Raw genomic sequence first — 15,697 nt, 5'->3', positions numbered from 1 at the left:
TCATCCAAAGAGTTTGTACAACCTCAATGCAATCTTAGGCCTTCTTGACAGTTTCATCAATATTATGGGACAGATTGCCTGAACGGTATAGAGAACCCCTTCACTGACAGCATTTTTAAAAACTTGCAAAACAATTCTTTTCTGTATTGTATTTGTAACTTTGTTGTGGTTAGAGACAAAATTGTACCAGTCCAGTAAATGCTCAGTTTCCTTTGGGTGTGCATTATACCTTTTAATATTTTAATCTTTTGTGTGTTTGTGTTAAATGCCATCAAGTTGGTGTCAGTTACGCTGCCAGGAGCTCAGTCTGTGCCTGGTTAATTGCTACTGCATTCCTTTCTGTGCTTTCTCTGCTTTGCGCCGAAATGCTTATCTATACAGATGTGCAGGAGGGAGTTGTATTGTCTGGGTTTTTCCTAGGTGCCGTGGGAGAGTGTTGGTTCTCAGCTTCAGCTACCTAATGGTCTCCAAGCTTTATCCCGCACGCGGGAGGGTGCCTAATTGGCCAGTGCTATGGGGGGTGTGTGCATATGAATACCCTATATTCTATTATGCACAAGGGACCGCCGCCATTCTTAACAGTGCTTATGTTACTGCATCTATAGTTCTGCAATAAAAGTATTACCTTTTTTGAATGCGTGTACTACATTGTTGGCTGTGGGTTCTGACAGTAGGGTTGGCAGGTCCAAGCAGTCCAGGAGTGGGGCGACATTGCTGTGTGTGACATTGTCAATGTGATGACATCACACTGAAGTGACGTTATCAGGCTGGGGATGTTGCGCATCAATGCTCTAGCATTTTGGCTGAAACTCTATGTTTACCATAGAGGTTTTGGCCAAAATGCTAAAGCATTGACACATGACATGCCCGGTGCGATGACATCACTTTAATGTGACGTCATCACACTGAGTACATCAATGTGTGACAGGCCTCTTTGGGGTAGGGCTTCCCCCTCCAGCCTGGTGGGTGGTGGCAGATTCAAGCTCCGAAGATCTGAACCAAGGGTCTGGCAACCCTACCATCAAGCAGCTTCTGCATTATGGTGACCCTACAAATTAATGTCCTCCAAAACATTCTATCATTAACAGCCTTGCTCAGGTCTTGCAAATTGAGACCAGTGTTCCCTCTAAGCTGAGTTAGTGTGAGCTATCTCACAGTTTTTTAACCTCTGACTCATACATTTTTGTCTTAGCTTAGGAAGGATGGCACCAGAGCAAACTAATTTATGCAGTAGCCAAATCACCTGCTCACAACTTTAATGCCAGTAGCTCAGAAAGTAGAATATTTGCTCACAGGACTCCACAGCTTAGAGGGAGCATTGATTGAGACCTGTGACTTCTTTGATCGAGTCAATCCATCTCATGTTGGGTCTTCCTCTTTTCCTGTTGCCTTTAACTTTTCCTAGCAATTTTAGTCTTAAACAGTTGGCTGAGGCTGCAGAAACTCTGCACACGATTGCAGTAGAAGTCTTTTATTGTTGATTGCATGTTTTTGTGTGTGTTTTACTATAAACTGTCCTGTGTACAGATGTCTGACATCTTTGTTTGACTGTATGTCCTTGAGGACTGTATGCATGAAAATGTCCTTGAGGACATTTGTCCTTGAGGACTGTATGCACAAGTGGGCATGAAAATGTGCCACATCAGCAGTAAGAGGATCAGGAATGGGTGGGAATGGCATCCACACTCTCCTGTCTCTGTGCCTCTTGCTGCTGTTGCCCCTCCCTGAGGCCTTCTCCTCTCCCCCATCATGCCTGTGCAAACTGAAGCCCAGATGCCATAGTGATTCTGCCCACAGCCCTGAAATGCCTTTAACCTACTGAGCCATGTTCTATCCCTACTGGTGATGGAGGCAGTGCCCACACAGACACTCCCTCACAGTGACTCTGCGGATTGGCTTTTGAATCAGATTGGAACAGGTTTCTTTTGAACCTGGTTTAAAGCCCCAAGCCATACTCAGGATGGACATGAAAGAAGATGGGTGTTCCACATTAATACAAGGGCTCCCTTCTTGCTGTGCTGGGAATGATCCCCATATGGAAGCAGTCTTTCTTAATTCGCTAACAGCAAATACACACAGAATTGCTCCTCCCTATTTCTTGGATCACATTTTTCATAACATTCACAGGGAGCAGGAGATGACACTAAAAACAGAATATTTATTTATTTTACAAGCACTGTGATTGTGCATTTTTCATCCCTTCCCCTGTGCCTTGTGTGCTGTTTGCCTCCAAATTCCACTGAAAACTAAGGCTTGTTACCGATGTCATGCAGATGAACTGTAAACGTCTGTTAAACTCGTCTCACGATTGCTCTCCATGGTTTCAAAGCAATCCACCTCTGCATTCGAATATGTAAAAATACTTTCATTATGTTTATTATAAAAATATAAATGTTTCCACTACAAATCATTTTACATTAGTATTAGGCCATCTACAATTGCACAACATAATAAACTAAATGATTAAGTAATGTGTTGAAATAAAAGTTAAAAGTAAATGCAGATTTGGCAGTTCAAATCACTATACATTGCTTATTGGATTCTAAAGTACAGCAAAAAAATCCCCTATGTTATATGTTAACAGAAATAAATAATATATGCAAAAACAATAATTTTAAGATACAAAAATCAATAATATGGTACATATTCTTTGTGAATACTTTGTGTTGTCTGTTTGATGTAAATAATAATCAAAGGCAGGTCCTGTACAGGAGGATGGCCACAAAATTTCTATTTCCTCTACTCCACAGTTAAGAATTGTACACTGCTATGTTTACATATGTACAGGGGGAGAAGGGGAAAGTGGGCTATAGGAGGCCATTGAATAGTACCAAAGTTTTCTTTGTAAGAAACAGAAGACTAAAAGCTCTTTTAAAACCATCTGCAAAACAAATTTTCTTTTGAACAAACAATAAAATTAGCCCCAAATACTGAACATATTTAAAATTATGTCTGATGGTATGACTTGATATTGAGATGCAACTAAAGATAGGTAAGACTTTACAATTTATCCTGAAAAATCAATGACATGAATCATTTTCTTTCCTTTATAGGTATTTAAGTTTTTGTACTGCAAATTGAGTTCTGAATTGTACTACCATATCATTGAAATTAACTGGGGGGATTATTTTTAGCAAATAATGGATAGAGAAGTCTGATCTTCATCCTCACAGAACTTGAAAGTGGGCTTAAAATGGTAGACAGCTCCTTCTATGCCAACAGACTGTTGCAAACCATTGCGTATTGTTCCTATGATTCCTTTCTGCTAAGTGTGGCACCTCTTTTGTCAGACCGAGGCTATTCAATTAGCAGAAAAAAGCAATAGGATTAAACTGATAACCTACTAGAAAGATCTGTAAGTTATGGAAGTGGTTCACCAGTGGTAATACGTATGATCAGGGATCGTGATCCTGCAGTGTTAATTCATACTCTTAAAAATTTGATTGTATATGTTATTAAACTCACCCTATGGGGTGCGTGTGGTTCTATTTGTTTTCTTTGTATCAATATGGCCATAGTCACCCTGATAGGGGTGATCAAAGGAGTCCAAAGGAAGCAAAAGAACATATGAACAGGATACATGTTGATCTGGAGATCATTCCATCCACACTGTACACATACTAGTTTGCTATACCATAAAACTCGTAGATATGTACTGTAGGTACTGTAATCAAATACTTCAAATGGATGCCAACAACACTAGGTTAGTTCTCTAATACAAGTACTAAAATTTCCATCATTTCTTTTCTGGATTGCAGAGTATTGAAAACATATAGTTTTGCCACCAAGTATCATATCATACAGTTTGTTCCCCAATAAAGGATGATCCCAATCTTAAAGCAAACAAACAATAATCTGGCAACAACCAAACACTGCGTACATGCTGTAAATATCTAAGTACATGCAATTTTCATGAAGAAAATAGGAACAGCTCACCAAGGCTAGTTTCCATGTGGAAAAATGATTGAATGGTTCCTTACATCACACTATGTAGTAACAAATAGAAATGTCCAAACCACTATACAATACCTTGCATTTTGTGTATGCCGAGCTTTTGTTTTTTCCAGCCTGGACAACAATTACTTGGACTTCAATGAGTTGTTTACTCCAAATATTAGGATTGAAGCCAAAGTCTGTGTTTGGCACTTGGCAATCATTAATCCAAATTAATATACATATATAAAGAGAAACAATAACGAACTTCAAAAGGAAAATAAATATGCCTTTCATTTAAAAAAAAATCAAGACTTTTTTTTTTTTTTTAAACACCCACGCCAAAACTAGCCTCATGGCAAGCATTATATGTGAAGTATTGCCTCTATTTTGTTGCAAAAGTTATATATGTGTTACCATCCCAAGCTGAAACAGAATATTGCAAATATGTTGTTGCTGATATGGCCAGGAGTCTGAGGTATTGTCCCCACATATCATTAGAAGAGTCAGGTTTTAAAGAAATAAAATACTAATCACCTATCCTTTCTGCATATAAAAAATACTGCAAGGGTTTTCTTTCCTCCCCTTGCCACTGTTATCAGGCAAAGCACACCCACGGTTTTGTTTGTTTGTTTTTGCCTGTGGTGTTCAGTTCCCTAATATTATCATGGCTCTAAGTTTCTTGGAAGAATTTTTTTCCCATTTACATGATATGTTTAAGCAGTTTATTATTACAAGGGGAGAAAGAATATATGAAAAAAAAAACAGTTTTCATTTCTATTTTAAGGCAGTTTAACTCAGCAGATGAGTCTCTTGATGGACCTGAGGTGTCCACCTGAATGTAATATTTTCAGTTTGTTTACAAGAGTGCCTGTTACATCTTGCAGTTTCACACTCGTCACCATGCCCTTTTGCAGCAACTTCTCATTTCTTGTAGTGATGTCCTGAGTACTGACATTTTGGTATCTTACACAGGAACGGGGCCATTCTTTGTATGCATTTCTAGAGATTTAATACTGCTAATGAGCTTTTTCTGTGGCCCAACAATTGTCACACCAACCTTCTTCATATCTCTGAAAAAAAAGGAACACAATCAATGAGTTGGTGGTAGATGGCAAGCATTTCACATACATTAAAAAAGACAACACAAAACCAAACTCTGTATGAGGGTCATGACCGTCCTTTGGATACTGTTAAACAGAGGCTGGACTTGCAGTGAAGCTTTAAGAATATTTCCAGATGGGCAAGGCGGTAAGAATGCATTCCTATGTTAGAAACATTGACAAGCATGATCCAAGAAAATAGCTCTCCTAAGGAAGGAACGTAAACATCCACAGAGCTGTGAAAAAATTATACATCTGCACAGCAGCTTTCAGATCATGGAGATTTGACCCTTTTTGGCCCCAGTCAGTCAGACAGGAAAGCATGGGGTGACAAGAAATGATCACCATCCTGGATGTCAAAGGCTACCATCAGCTTAGCCGATACACAGAGTAACCAGTGTCAGTTTTTCTAAAAGCAGTCCGCTATGGGCAGCCAAGAACCTGGCTAAGGTAGAAAGGATCAGTACAACATTCATTTATTTACTTAGCAACTTTTTATGCCATTTTTTGAATGAGTCTGCCCTGGGTGGATTACAAAATAAAACATAATTAAAAACATTAAAATGTATTAATGAAAACCCGGCAATAAACGTGCTGGAAAAATTGAACAGCTTAAAACAACAGCTTTTACGACTAAAAAGCACACCAAGATAGTGCTAAAAGACCTCTTACTTAAAAGCCTGGATGAACAAAAAAAAAAAATGTGGCCTGGCACCTAAAACATATTTTACTGGAGGGCTGCACAATATGAAAGGAGGTGGTCCTTCCAGTCTCTTGACTCCATGCCATTTAGGGCTTTAAAGGTAAGAATTTTGTCTGGGGGAAAATGAGCAGCCAGTGCACTGGGCAGATACAGTCTCTGTATCCCAAACCCTGCCAATACTCTGCATTTCATCATATAAGCTGACGTTTTCTGACAGTTCTCAAAGGCAGCCCCATATACAGTGCATTACAGTCATCTAACCTGGATGTAATCAGAGCATCGATCACAATGGCTAGATCATAGTTTTTGAGGCACTGTCATAGCTACAGCTCTGTTCCTTCAAGGGGAATGCCACATCCTCCAGGACAGGCTGACTCTTCCGTCTTCAAGCAGGTTTGTTGCTGACCAACAGCACCTCATCTTGTCTGGACTGAGCTTCAATTTATTGGCCCTCATCTATCCCAGTATCATCTCCTGTTAAGAGCTTCCGCAGACCCATCTGACTCAGCTGTTAAGAACATAAGAGAAGCCAATGTTGGATCAGGCCAATGGCCCATCCAGTCCAACACTCTGTCACATAGTGGCCAAAAATACAAGCAGAACTGGGTGTCATCTGCATATTTATTTAATTTACAAAATGAGACCAGAGGTACCTTTCACCAGCTTCAGCTGGTGAACCAGCTAAAACCTTTTCTGGATGGAAAAGATTTTGTCACTGTGATGCATGCCCTGGTAACATCTAGATTAGATCAGTGCAATACATTCTATGTGCGGCTGTCCTTGAAGACTGTTTAGAAGCTATAGTTGGTACGGGTCATAGGGACCATTATACTCCAGTCTTGTTCCAGCTATGCTAGCTTCCAGTTTGCTTCTGGGCTGAATTCAAGGTGGTGGTATTAGTCTTTAAAGTCCTATACAGCCCAGGACTTACATAGCATAATGACTGTTTTCTCCAATATGAATCTACCCACTCACTGTGGTCATCCTCGGAGTCCCTGCTTCAGTTGGCCCCACCATATGAGGCTAGATGGGTGGTGACCTAAGAAAGGGCCTTCTCTGTTGTGGCTCTCACAACTTTGGAACTCCCTTCCCAGGGAGATTCATCTTTTTCCCTCTATCAGTGTCTTTTTGTTTCTTCTGGCATACCCCCTCTTGTGCTGTGTCTTTATGTGTTTTAATTGCATTTTATAATTCAATTAAACTATAATTATAATTTTATAATTTTAATTGTTTTAATGTTTTAATGTTCACTGTATTGTGGACCTTGATTGGGTGGAAAGGTGGAATAAATAATAAATCAATCTTAAATCTGGTGGCACCTTATGCTAAATTCCATGATGAACTCCCAGCAATTTCATGTAGATATTAAACAGCATGGGTGACAAGATGGATCCATAAAGAACCTCATGGGATAAATGTTATGGGGCCAAGCAGCAGTCTGCCAACACAATCTGCTTGAATCAACTAGTAGAGTTAGAGCAGAACCACTGAAGGACAGTACTTTCCACTTCAAACCGGCTAGCCTCTCCAGGACACCATGATCAATGGTACTGAATGCCACAGAGAGATCCAGAAGAATCAACAAGGGTATACTCTCCCTGTCACTTTCCCATAATAGATACTCAGTCAGGGTATCCAAGGGTTTTTCTGTCCCAAAACCCAGACCTGAATCTGGATTGAAATGAATCTAGATAATCCATCTCCTCCAAGATCATCTGAAGCTGCATAGCCAATACCTGCTCAGCTACCTTTCCCTAACATAGAATGTTAGCCACTGGGCAGTAGTTATTTACATCAGTGGGGTCCAGGTGTGCCTTTTTCAGGAGGGGTGTCATACCTCCTCTTTCAAGGTCAGTGGAGCTACACCCTCCTGCAGAGAGGCATTTATTGCTTCCCAGATCATGGTTTGACATCAACAGCAGTGAAGGGCAAGGGTCAAGTTTAGATATGGTGGGCTACACATTTCTAAGCAGCTTGTCCAGTTCATCAGTTCTCACCAACTGAAAGTTATCCATACAACTAGGACCAGACTATTCTCCAATGTCATCCTGCGACTGAACTGAACCAGCTGTGGAAATCAAGTCGCTAAGGATGCAAGTGATTTTTTTTCCTGTAAAATGCATCTCAAAAACATCACAGTGAGCCTGTATGTTTTCTATGTCTACATTTTCAGGAGCCCAGAATAAAGGCCCCTTCACAACTCAGAACAACTCTGCTGGACAGCATTGGACAGCAATGCTTCCTTCCCCTCTGCACCATGGCCTTGATTCAAATCCTTTATCATGTGGTTAGTTTTTAACATTAAAAATACCTTGGAAGATCCAGTCATGGATCTCCTGCATAACATGAAGCCCAGTCTTTAGTTATTCTTAAAAGAATGGAATTTTAATTTGGTAATCTGGGTGAGCAATGCAAAAACAGTCAAGGGAAATACTATCATCAACACTTACTCTGAGGAAATCTTAGCTATTGTATCACACGAGCTGTATTCTACTCCTGTGAATATGTCCTTGCATTGTCCTATCCGAATACCATTGAGCCAGTCACTGGTAGAGCGGAGAGCTGAAATTTCGATGCTGCTTTGGTCCAGAAGGAGATTTGAGGGTCTGGAATAAAAATAATGTGATGATAGTAAGAGAGCAATAATAGACCAAAGTTCACTTTGTATCTAAACTTAATACCAATCCCAGCAGGAGCTTCTGAACTATATAGCGCTTAATTTGTGGAATTCAATGGCTGTTCAAGGTGGCTGCTTTGGAGGGGGGGGCATATAATCACAGTGTTTAAGTGAACTAGCTTCTCAGTTTGTATGAAGCTATTGATATATCCATGGTACATGTTTGTTTCAACTGAAGTTTACACAATGATGCGTTTAATTTTAGAGTAGTTTAGCAATTTGACAAACATATCTCAAATAACAAACTATTTACACCAGTAACAAAACCCTCTTAATGTCAAATTAAACTTATTGATTCTCTGATAATTTAGACACATTATTAAGCGATAGTTTAAATAAGATTAGCTTGGCTGGAAAACTTCTAGGATACGACCTTGTAACCAGCACTGAAAAGAGTACATGCTTCTCTAATACTAGATGGCACGAATAGGTCACTGCCTTTTTTATATATAAAAAATGCTGTAACTGAGAACTTTTTGGTTTTGCATAGTTTTGTTGCTGGCATTTCTTCTACACAACTTTATGCAGATTCTACATCATTTATATACAACTAACCCTATTAAAATTTGATGCTTTTTTTTTAAATGAAGCATAAAAACTTGAGGTTTTATAGTCATACTACCATAATCTGGAGAAATTGAAGAGGTTGCTTAATTCAACTTGCTTTTGTGAGGACCCATAAAACAAATCACACTCATCTTTGTTTGCAATATCTTGTCTATGTCCATTACCTATTAACTCTTCCTATCCTTTCCATTTATATACAAACTATACTTTCATCCCATCCACACCCTCAAACTCACCTTTTCACACTCATGCTCACATGAATATACAGTCACATGCATAGATCAGTCACATCCCATTAAAGTCTATGCTTACTCTCTCTATGGATCTTAAGTTGAGACTTATTCAGCAAAAATTGTGTTTTGAATATACTGGACACCACAGTGACTTTTTAACAAAGAACTGAGTAGTGTCTAATTGTTGCTGTTGTAACTTACAGGATGTGTGAAGTCATTTGGTTTTTCTGGGAAGAAGTTACTGCTCATATCAGTTTTTTAATTAGAATGTTCATTGATTTTTGAAGATTCTTATGTACTTTTAAACTATCTGCCCGTCTCTTGGAGGCTAACTGACAGTCAATGGAAATGGATCCTCCATGCCCTTACTACAGTTAAAAGACTCATATCACAACACTAGAAAGATAAAAGCCGACCTCCAGTAAATCAATGGATCGAGGACCTTAGAACTCTATCAGCATTTGAACACATAGCATATAGATGGCAATTGAATATGGACTTATTTTTAGATATTTGGAAATAATTCATAGAAACGTATGTGTAGATTTGCCACCACTGTTGTTACAATTTTGTCTTGTATTATGTATATTTTTTCCTTTTTTTAAAATTAACTGTTGGATTTTAAGTTTCCCCCCCTCTTTGTTCTTTTTTTGGTCTTTTAAAATAAACAAATTAAAACAATTAAAAATCACATGCATAGATCTGTCATATCCCTTTTTTCATTCATACCTATGTTAGCGTGCCTGTACATGCACATGCGCACACATACAAAGTGGCATCTCTGTTCATATGCATTCAGTTTAAAAACTGATCACCTCACTTGACTTTTCTGTACCTCTTTCCACGAGCCCCTTTTTTCCAGTCCTTAGGCTCCTTGAGCTGATTGGTTAGAATGTTGATGATTATTCTATTAAACCACAACAGAACCAGCAACAGCAAAATGTTTCAAGAAGCTCAATGCAGTACCACTGGTAAATCAACCTTTGTGGTAGAGAGTTGATATTACTCAATTCAGTTGTCTAGTAAGCTCCCATGTTCATATACCTGCTGTAGAGGCTAGCTGATCCTCAGTTTAGAAAGTAGTTTGCCTCTCCAGCTATTGGAATGGAGAGCCAAAGTTCAGTGTCTTCATGTAGTTCTCATCCACACAAAGGCCCGGTCACATGGGCCAGATAACGCGGGGGGGGGAGGCGTGGCTGTTCGCCCCGGAGTAAAATAAAGTGTGGTAGCCCAATCACACGGTTCCCCGAGTCTTCGCGCTTAGGCTGTTAGCTGGCGATCACACGGCGATGCAGGAGCATGGCAAAAAAGCTGCGTGGCAAGCGTTTCGCATTTGTGTGCATGTGCAGTTCTGCGGAGCAGCACTGATTTCAGTTACGTGTTTACGCGCATGCGCTTATGCAAAACATCCGGTTTGTGACGGGACGTGGACGGGCGCCGGATGTCACGGGATACTAGCGCTCCCGCGATCAGACGCCTGCCCCTGCCCCGCATTTTCCGGATACTAGTGCATATTCCGAGGTACTTTTTTACTGCGGATCTCGGCGGGATGCCACGGGTGCGCTACACTTCCGAGGTGTTGCAGTGTGATCGCGCCCCGAAAATCTGCCTGACATTTGTGCCTTTAGCGTGGCAAATCCTCCATGTGAACAGGGCCATAGTTTGTTTAGATTGCAATCATTTGCTTTAAATAGCTGTTTGAAAAATAGGTTGGAAGAACATATTAATGTATCTACTGCATGGGTCTAAGCTAACCTCTATTTGTCTAATGAAGACCATATTTCACTTACAGTTTTCTCCATATAACTTCTAGGATCCCAAGGCATTTATTAAAGATTTTATGAAGTATGGGGAAGTTGTTCTTCTCTGGTTAAGCTAACATCTTCCTTTATTCTAATAAAAGAGGAATTCACTTAACACTCACTCTATATGTCTTGAGAAAGAACAGAACAGAACAGCATGATTACAGCTTAGACAAATCCTGTAAAGCTTTTATGTTTATTGTTGGGACCAAGGTGTAATGGAGACAAGAATATGAGCTAATTTTAATACAAATGACCACAGAATAACTAGAATATCATTTTTCTCCTAGTAGGATTTGGGGTGTGTGTGTGAAATTAGTTACTTTCCTCCTTTGAGAAGACATCTGGACAGTTTATCAATGACCAGGAATTTGTTTCTAACTGTGAAGAGTCTGTGATGTCTCCTCATGTGCACCAAGGGAATGCTGGGCTTTCAGAGCATCTGTATCCATTGGCCTTTCCTCCCCCACCCTGACCCACCCCTAGACAGCAGGTCTAAACATGAAATTTATGGGGAGAGTGATGTACGCCATAAGCTCACACTTTTACTATACAAATTAGATGGGCTGCAATCTGTGCAGCTGTAAATGACGTCCTGCAGGGTTCCACCTGATCTTTCACAGCTTTTCATAAATCAGGACCTACTAGCATCAGACGGCAGTCATTAAAAAGAAATCATGGAAATTACATGTTTGCTCAGGGGAAGTGAAACAACGTCAACCCAACAGCTTCCCCCTCCTTTTTATTTTTGCTGCATCTCATTCCCACTACTACATTCAAAACTGCTGTCTGTGTACTGGCACAGAAAGAATCCTCAGTCCAAATAATCCTGGCACTCCGTATGACTCGAAGTCTGCATTTGCCAGCATATGGGTATCATAAATAAAGGACAGTAACCCTCTCAACAATTAAATGGCAGAGTATATTTTCCACCAATGGTCTGTTGCAGTCAGCTTTTATGGACCCAGCCTATTATGTTAACAGCTGGAATTAACCTTGTTCTTTTGCATGCAGGCCTGAACAGCCCGGTTTGCTGTCATAAAGATGGATGTTGCCACATTGCAAAGGAACTTTCTGCCACACCACATCATGTCTCAAAATACACATATAAGAAGCAATGGAGTTTGGCCTCCTGCTGATACAAATTGCTGCTCTGAGTATGCCAGCTGTCCAGTGGGAAAGAGATAACTTAATTTGTAACCACGAGCATTAAGCATTATGACTATTGGAGATGTAGCATTATGCTCGCTACTAAGAGAAATATTAAATGCTGCACCTAAAGCAGGTCTATTTTTTTTTACTTACCTTAGAAAAATCCCCTGTTATGCCGTAGCATTTTACTTCAGACTGGTATATTTCAGACTTGTAATTTCCAATATCTGATATTCCTGCCTGTGTTAAGGGGGGCATTTCCTTGCATTAAAAGCTCTAATTTATGGTTTATAAATAACCCCATGGATCAAAATTCAGGACTAATTATAATCTCAACCTAGTTATTATCTCTGTCCTTAGGAAAACACAAGTGTGTGTGAAAATTTTTTAATATTATCTTCACTGCCAAATGGAGTCATGGAGGTATCCGCTTCCCAACAGGAGACCAGAAAATAAATGACACATGGAGGAGTTGTCGAGACATTTTGTTGACTTTAATTATCGCTGTACCACAAGGAGTACAATCTTTGCCTCTATAGCTATTTATGCCCATTTTAAAGTGTCAATCAGATAACATTAGCAACTTTGTTCATAGAATAAAATTGACCTAGTAATGTGGCATGTTAGCTTCCCTTGTTATTTCCTTGTATCAGGTTTACTTAGTTCAGGAATAAATCATATTGTTGTTACTTTTGGTCTTTGAGCCCCCCAAACCAACTGAATCGTAAGACCATGGATACCTAAAGCTCTGTTTTAAAGGACAACACATCACATCTCCTAAAATGGTTGCAGATGTCAAACCCAACAAAAGCTTTTCTATTTGCCTTTTGCTTTCTGAGTACTTTGATTATAATCTTTCAAACTATTCATCATTATTATCATCTTTACTGTTTTCTGCAGTTGAGTTTTCTCCTCAATTGATCTACATCTGACTGCAAGCCTAAGGATAGAATTGGTACTTTTTAACTCAGTCTTTGTTCAATTTGTTTATTATCATGTCATTATAAAAAAGTATTGCTACTAATAATATAAAACCCAGCCCAGCCTTTGTGGTTCATGCCACAGATCTTATAATGTCCCCTTATTGGTACAGTTCTCAGCACATGGTAGAGTTCCTGATGGTGGAACAGCTGCAGTAAATCTGCGCACAGAATAGTACATCGAGAAGAAGGACCTACAGGCAGTTCAAGCTGACACAGTAACACTGAAGAACATATTCCTCCTGGGTTCAGGGAGTTCAATGGGGTCCTAGAGAGTCTCTATGTCACTATAGTCTCTTGCATTTCCTTAGTTTGGACAACATATCGCTGATGAAAACCAAGATGCCATCTATCTGTACTTCCACATTGTCGCCCTTCCTCCCACTGCTCTGTTGCAGAAAACTACTGCTGTCCCTCTGCCATTGGGGCCAGACCCTGTAAGGAGTTACACCTGGGAACTGAGTAAGTTCTTTGCCTTCCAGTCTTTTAAACAGACCACTTTCAATCTGTTACATGTACTGAAACTTCCGATACTAACATCAGGCAGTACAGGGAGCTGGTCTCTTGATTTGACCTAGACACCTGTTCCTCAGATTGTTCCTGCCTTCCTGCTATGCTTCAGTGTAGGCCTCCTGCCACTCTGCTGTTTTTGATGCTGTACTGCTAAGGATCTTCCCTACTTTTCCCCTGCTTTGTTAAATGGGTGTAAAAAAACCAGACTACACATTAGCAGAAATCATTTAAAATTTTCCCAGTATCACAACCTGCTAAAAAGACAGTACTTTACAGTGCTTAGCACTGTTAAGCAACAGATACCATGGTAGAGTGATGCCTGTCACTTCACTGCTGAGCAGCAGACCATCCATTATCAAACACCAAACCTTGTTTAAAACAGGAACCCTAGCATTTTTATGTATATTTCAAGAACTTTAAAATATTTTTGTTTGTATTATCTGTAATTTCATGTATGTCTCTAGCAGACCTGTTTCACATTTGGCTGTGGATTATTTTAATTTTTTTTGCACGTAACAGGCACAGTGTCTTTTTATTTACCTCCACTTTAAAATTCCTAGATGCATATTATATGAATGTAAGTTAAAATAACAAGATTAAAAGCAGGATTGAAAAAAAAGATAGTCCCTCTTTGAATATGAATATAAAGCAAGCATGCACTCAGATTCTTGGATGGATAATTCCAAACTGACTAACTAGATCAAAATAACTGAATAACAAGATCTTAAATATAAACATAGACCCAACTAGTATTCAGAGCAGACCTAATGCTTTATTTCCATTTTACAAAATGGGTACGTTTGTGTTCCACACAAAGGATAAAATCCTAGCTGTGGGAACTTCTTACTAACTACAAGATTCTACCAGATGAGCACTGCCATGAGCATGAGAGATCCCCATAGATCCTATTGGAAACTGCCTCCCTCTCACAGTTTGATACATCAGCAGTATCAAGAATGTGCTGCCAGTTTGTCCACCATCCCCATTGTCCCTTTCCAACTGAGAAGAAAACTTAGAGAATTTATTTTGGTTTATGCCCCTCCTGGCTGTACTGCTATTCCTCAGCTTGGTTCCTCCTCTTTTTCTATTGACTTAAGCCTGTTCTGCTCAACCTTCCTGTTGAACCCTGCCTCTTCCTCAGCTTCGTTTTGAGGCTGCTTGCCTAATCCATCCCTTCTTACGTGAGACCTTCAACTCTAAACCTACCCATCACATTCTTTGGGCTCCATTCTTTCTAGAATTATACTCGACCACTGGCAGTCAAAGCTAGCAGATTATAAACATATATTTATAGAGATGGACTGTTTTATTGGCTGCTGATGTGTCAAAACCAGTCTGTTTACTCTGCCAACCGCTGCATTTGCTAAAGGGAATTTGGTAGGTTCCTCCCGCTCATGACTGCAGGTTCCCAAAACATGGTCTTTTGTCTTCCCAAGGCTTTGTTCCATCTGCTCTGTAATCGATTCCAATAATCACAATTGAAAGCAATACACAAGGGGCTTAGAAATAATAAACTGAACTTTAAAAAAGAGAGAACTGATCAAAACTGGGTGAACTATGAACTCACTCTACAAAACCTAAACACTACACAGATTAAATTAGCAGAGGGGAAAAGAACAATATTCAGAAACCCAGACAGAACTGCAGGAGACAAAAAGAAATAATGCTGAAGTTATGCAATTCTCTGGCAAAATCACAAACTACACATTAACAAAAGCTTCATATACTGTACCTAAGCCTTTCACACTATCTTTCAGATTTCTTATACTGGAAAAGCACTGATTACAAGTATCCAGCCCCTAAAAACCATTCTGCCTACACTGAGAGATCTTGCAGACATATTGAGTCACGTATACAAAATGACTGAGGGAAAGTATTTATAGGGTGTGATCACATGCAGAATTAGCTGCACCATTGGGGCGAATGCTGGGCGGAACTTAAGGCCGCGATCAGACGCAAACATCTGGGAAATGTCCTGCACCCGTTGGCAACCCGTTTTGCTCCGCCACAGAAGCGGAGTAAAAAGACAGTAGG

General features: G+C 39.7%; 1 protein-coding gene across 1 annotated transcript in view; it reads right to left on the bottom strand.

Moving 5' to 3' along the window:
* Positions 1-4,402: 4,402 nt before the first annotated feature.
* The window catches only part of EPHA3 (EPH receptor A3), a 306,093-nt gene continuing 294,798 nt past the window's right edge, over positions 4,403-15,697 (bottom strand). The window contains exons 17-18 of the mRNA XM_015406944.1: positions 8,190-8,345; positions 4,403-5,006 (exon numbers count right to left, since the gene is read on the bottom strand). Coding sequence (XP_015262430.1) covers positions 4,901-5,006; positions 8,190-8,345 — 262 coding nt within the window. The 3' untranslated portion in view covers positions 4,403-4,900. The remainder of the gene's footprint in view (positions 5,007-8,189; positions 8,346-15,697) is intronic.

The sequence above is a fragment of the Gekko japonicus genome, unplaced genomic scaffold, assembly GCF_001447785.1.
Source record: "Gekko japonicus isolate JY-2015 unplaced genomic scaffold, Gekko_japonicus_V1.1 scaffold1450, whole genome shotgun sequence".
In the NCBI taxonomy this organism is placed as follows: domain Eukaryota; kingdom Metazoa; phylum Chordata; class Lepidosauria; order Squamata; family Gekkonidae; genus Gekko; species Gekko japonicus.
The sequence above is the reverse complement of the archived record's forward strand: the minus strand, read 5'-3'. Positions and strand labels throughout refer to the sequence as shown.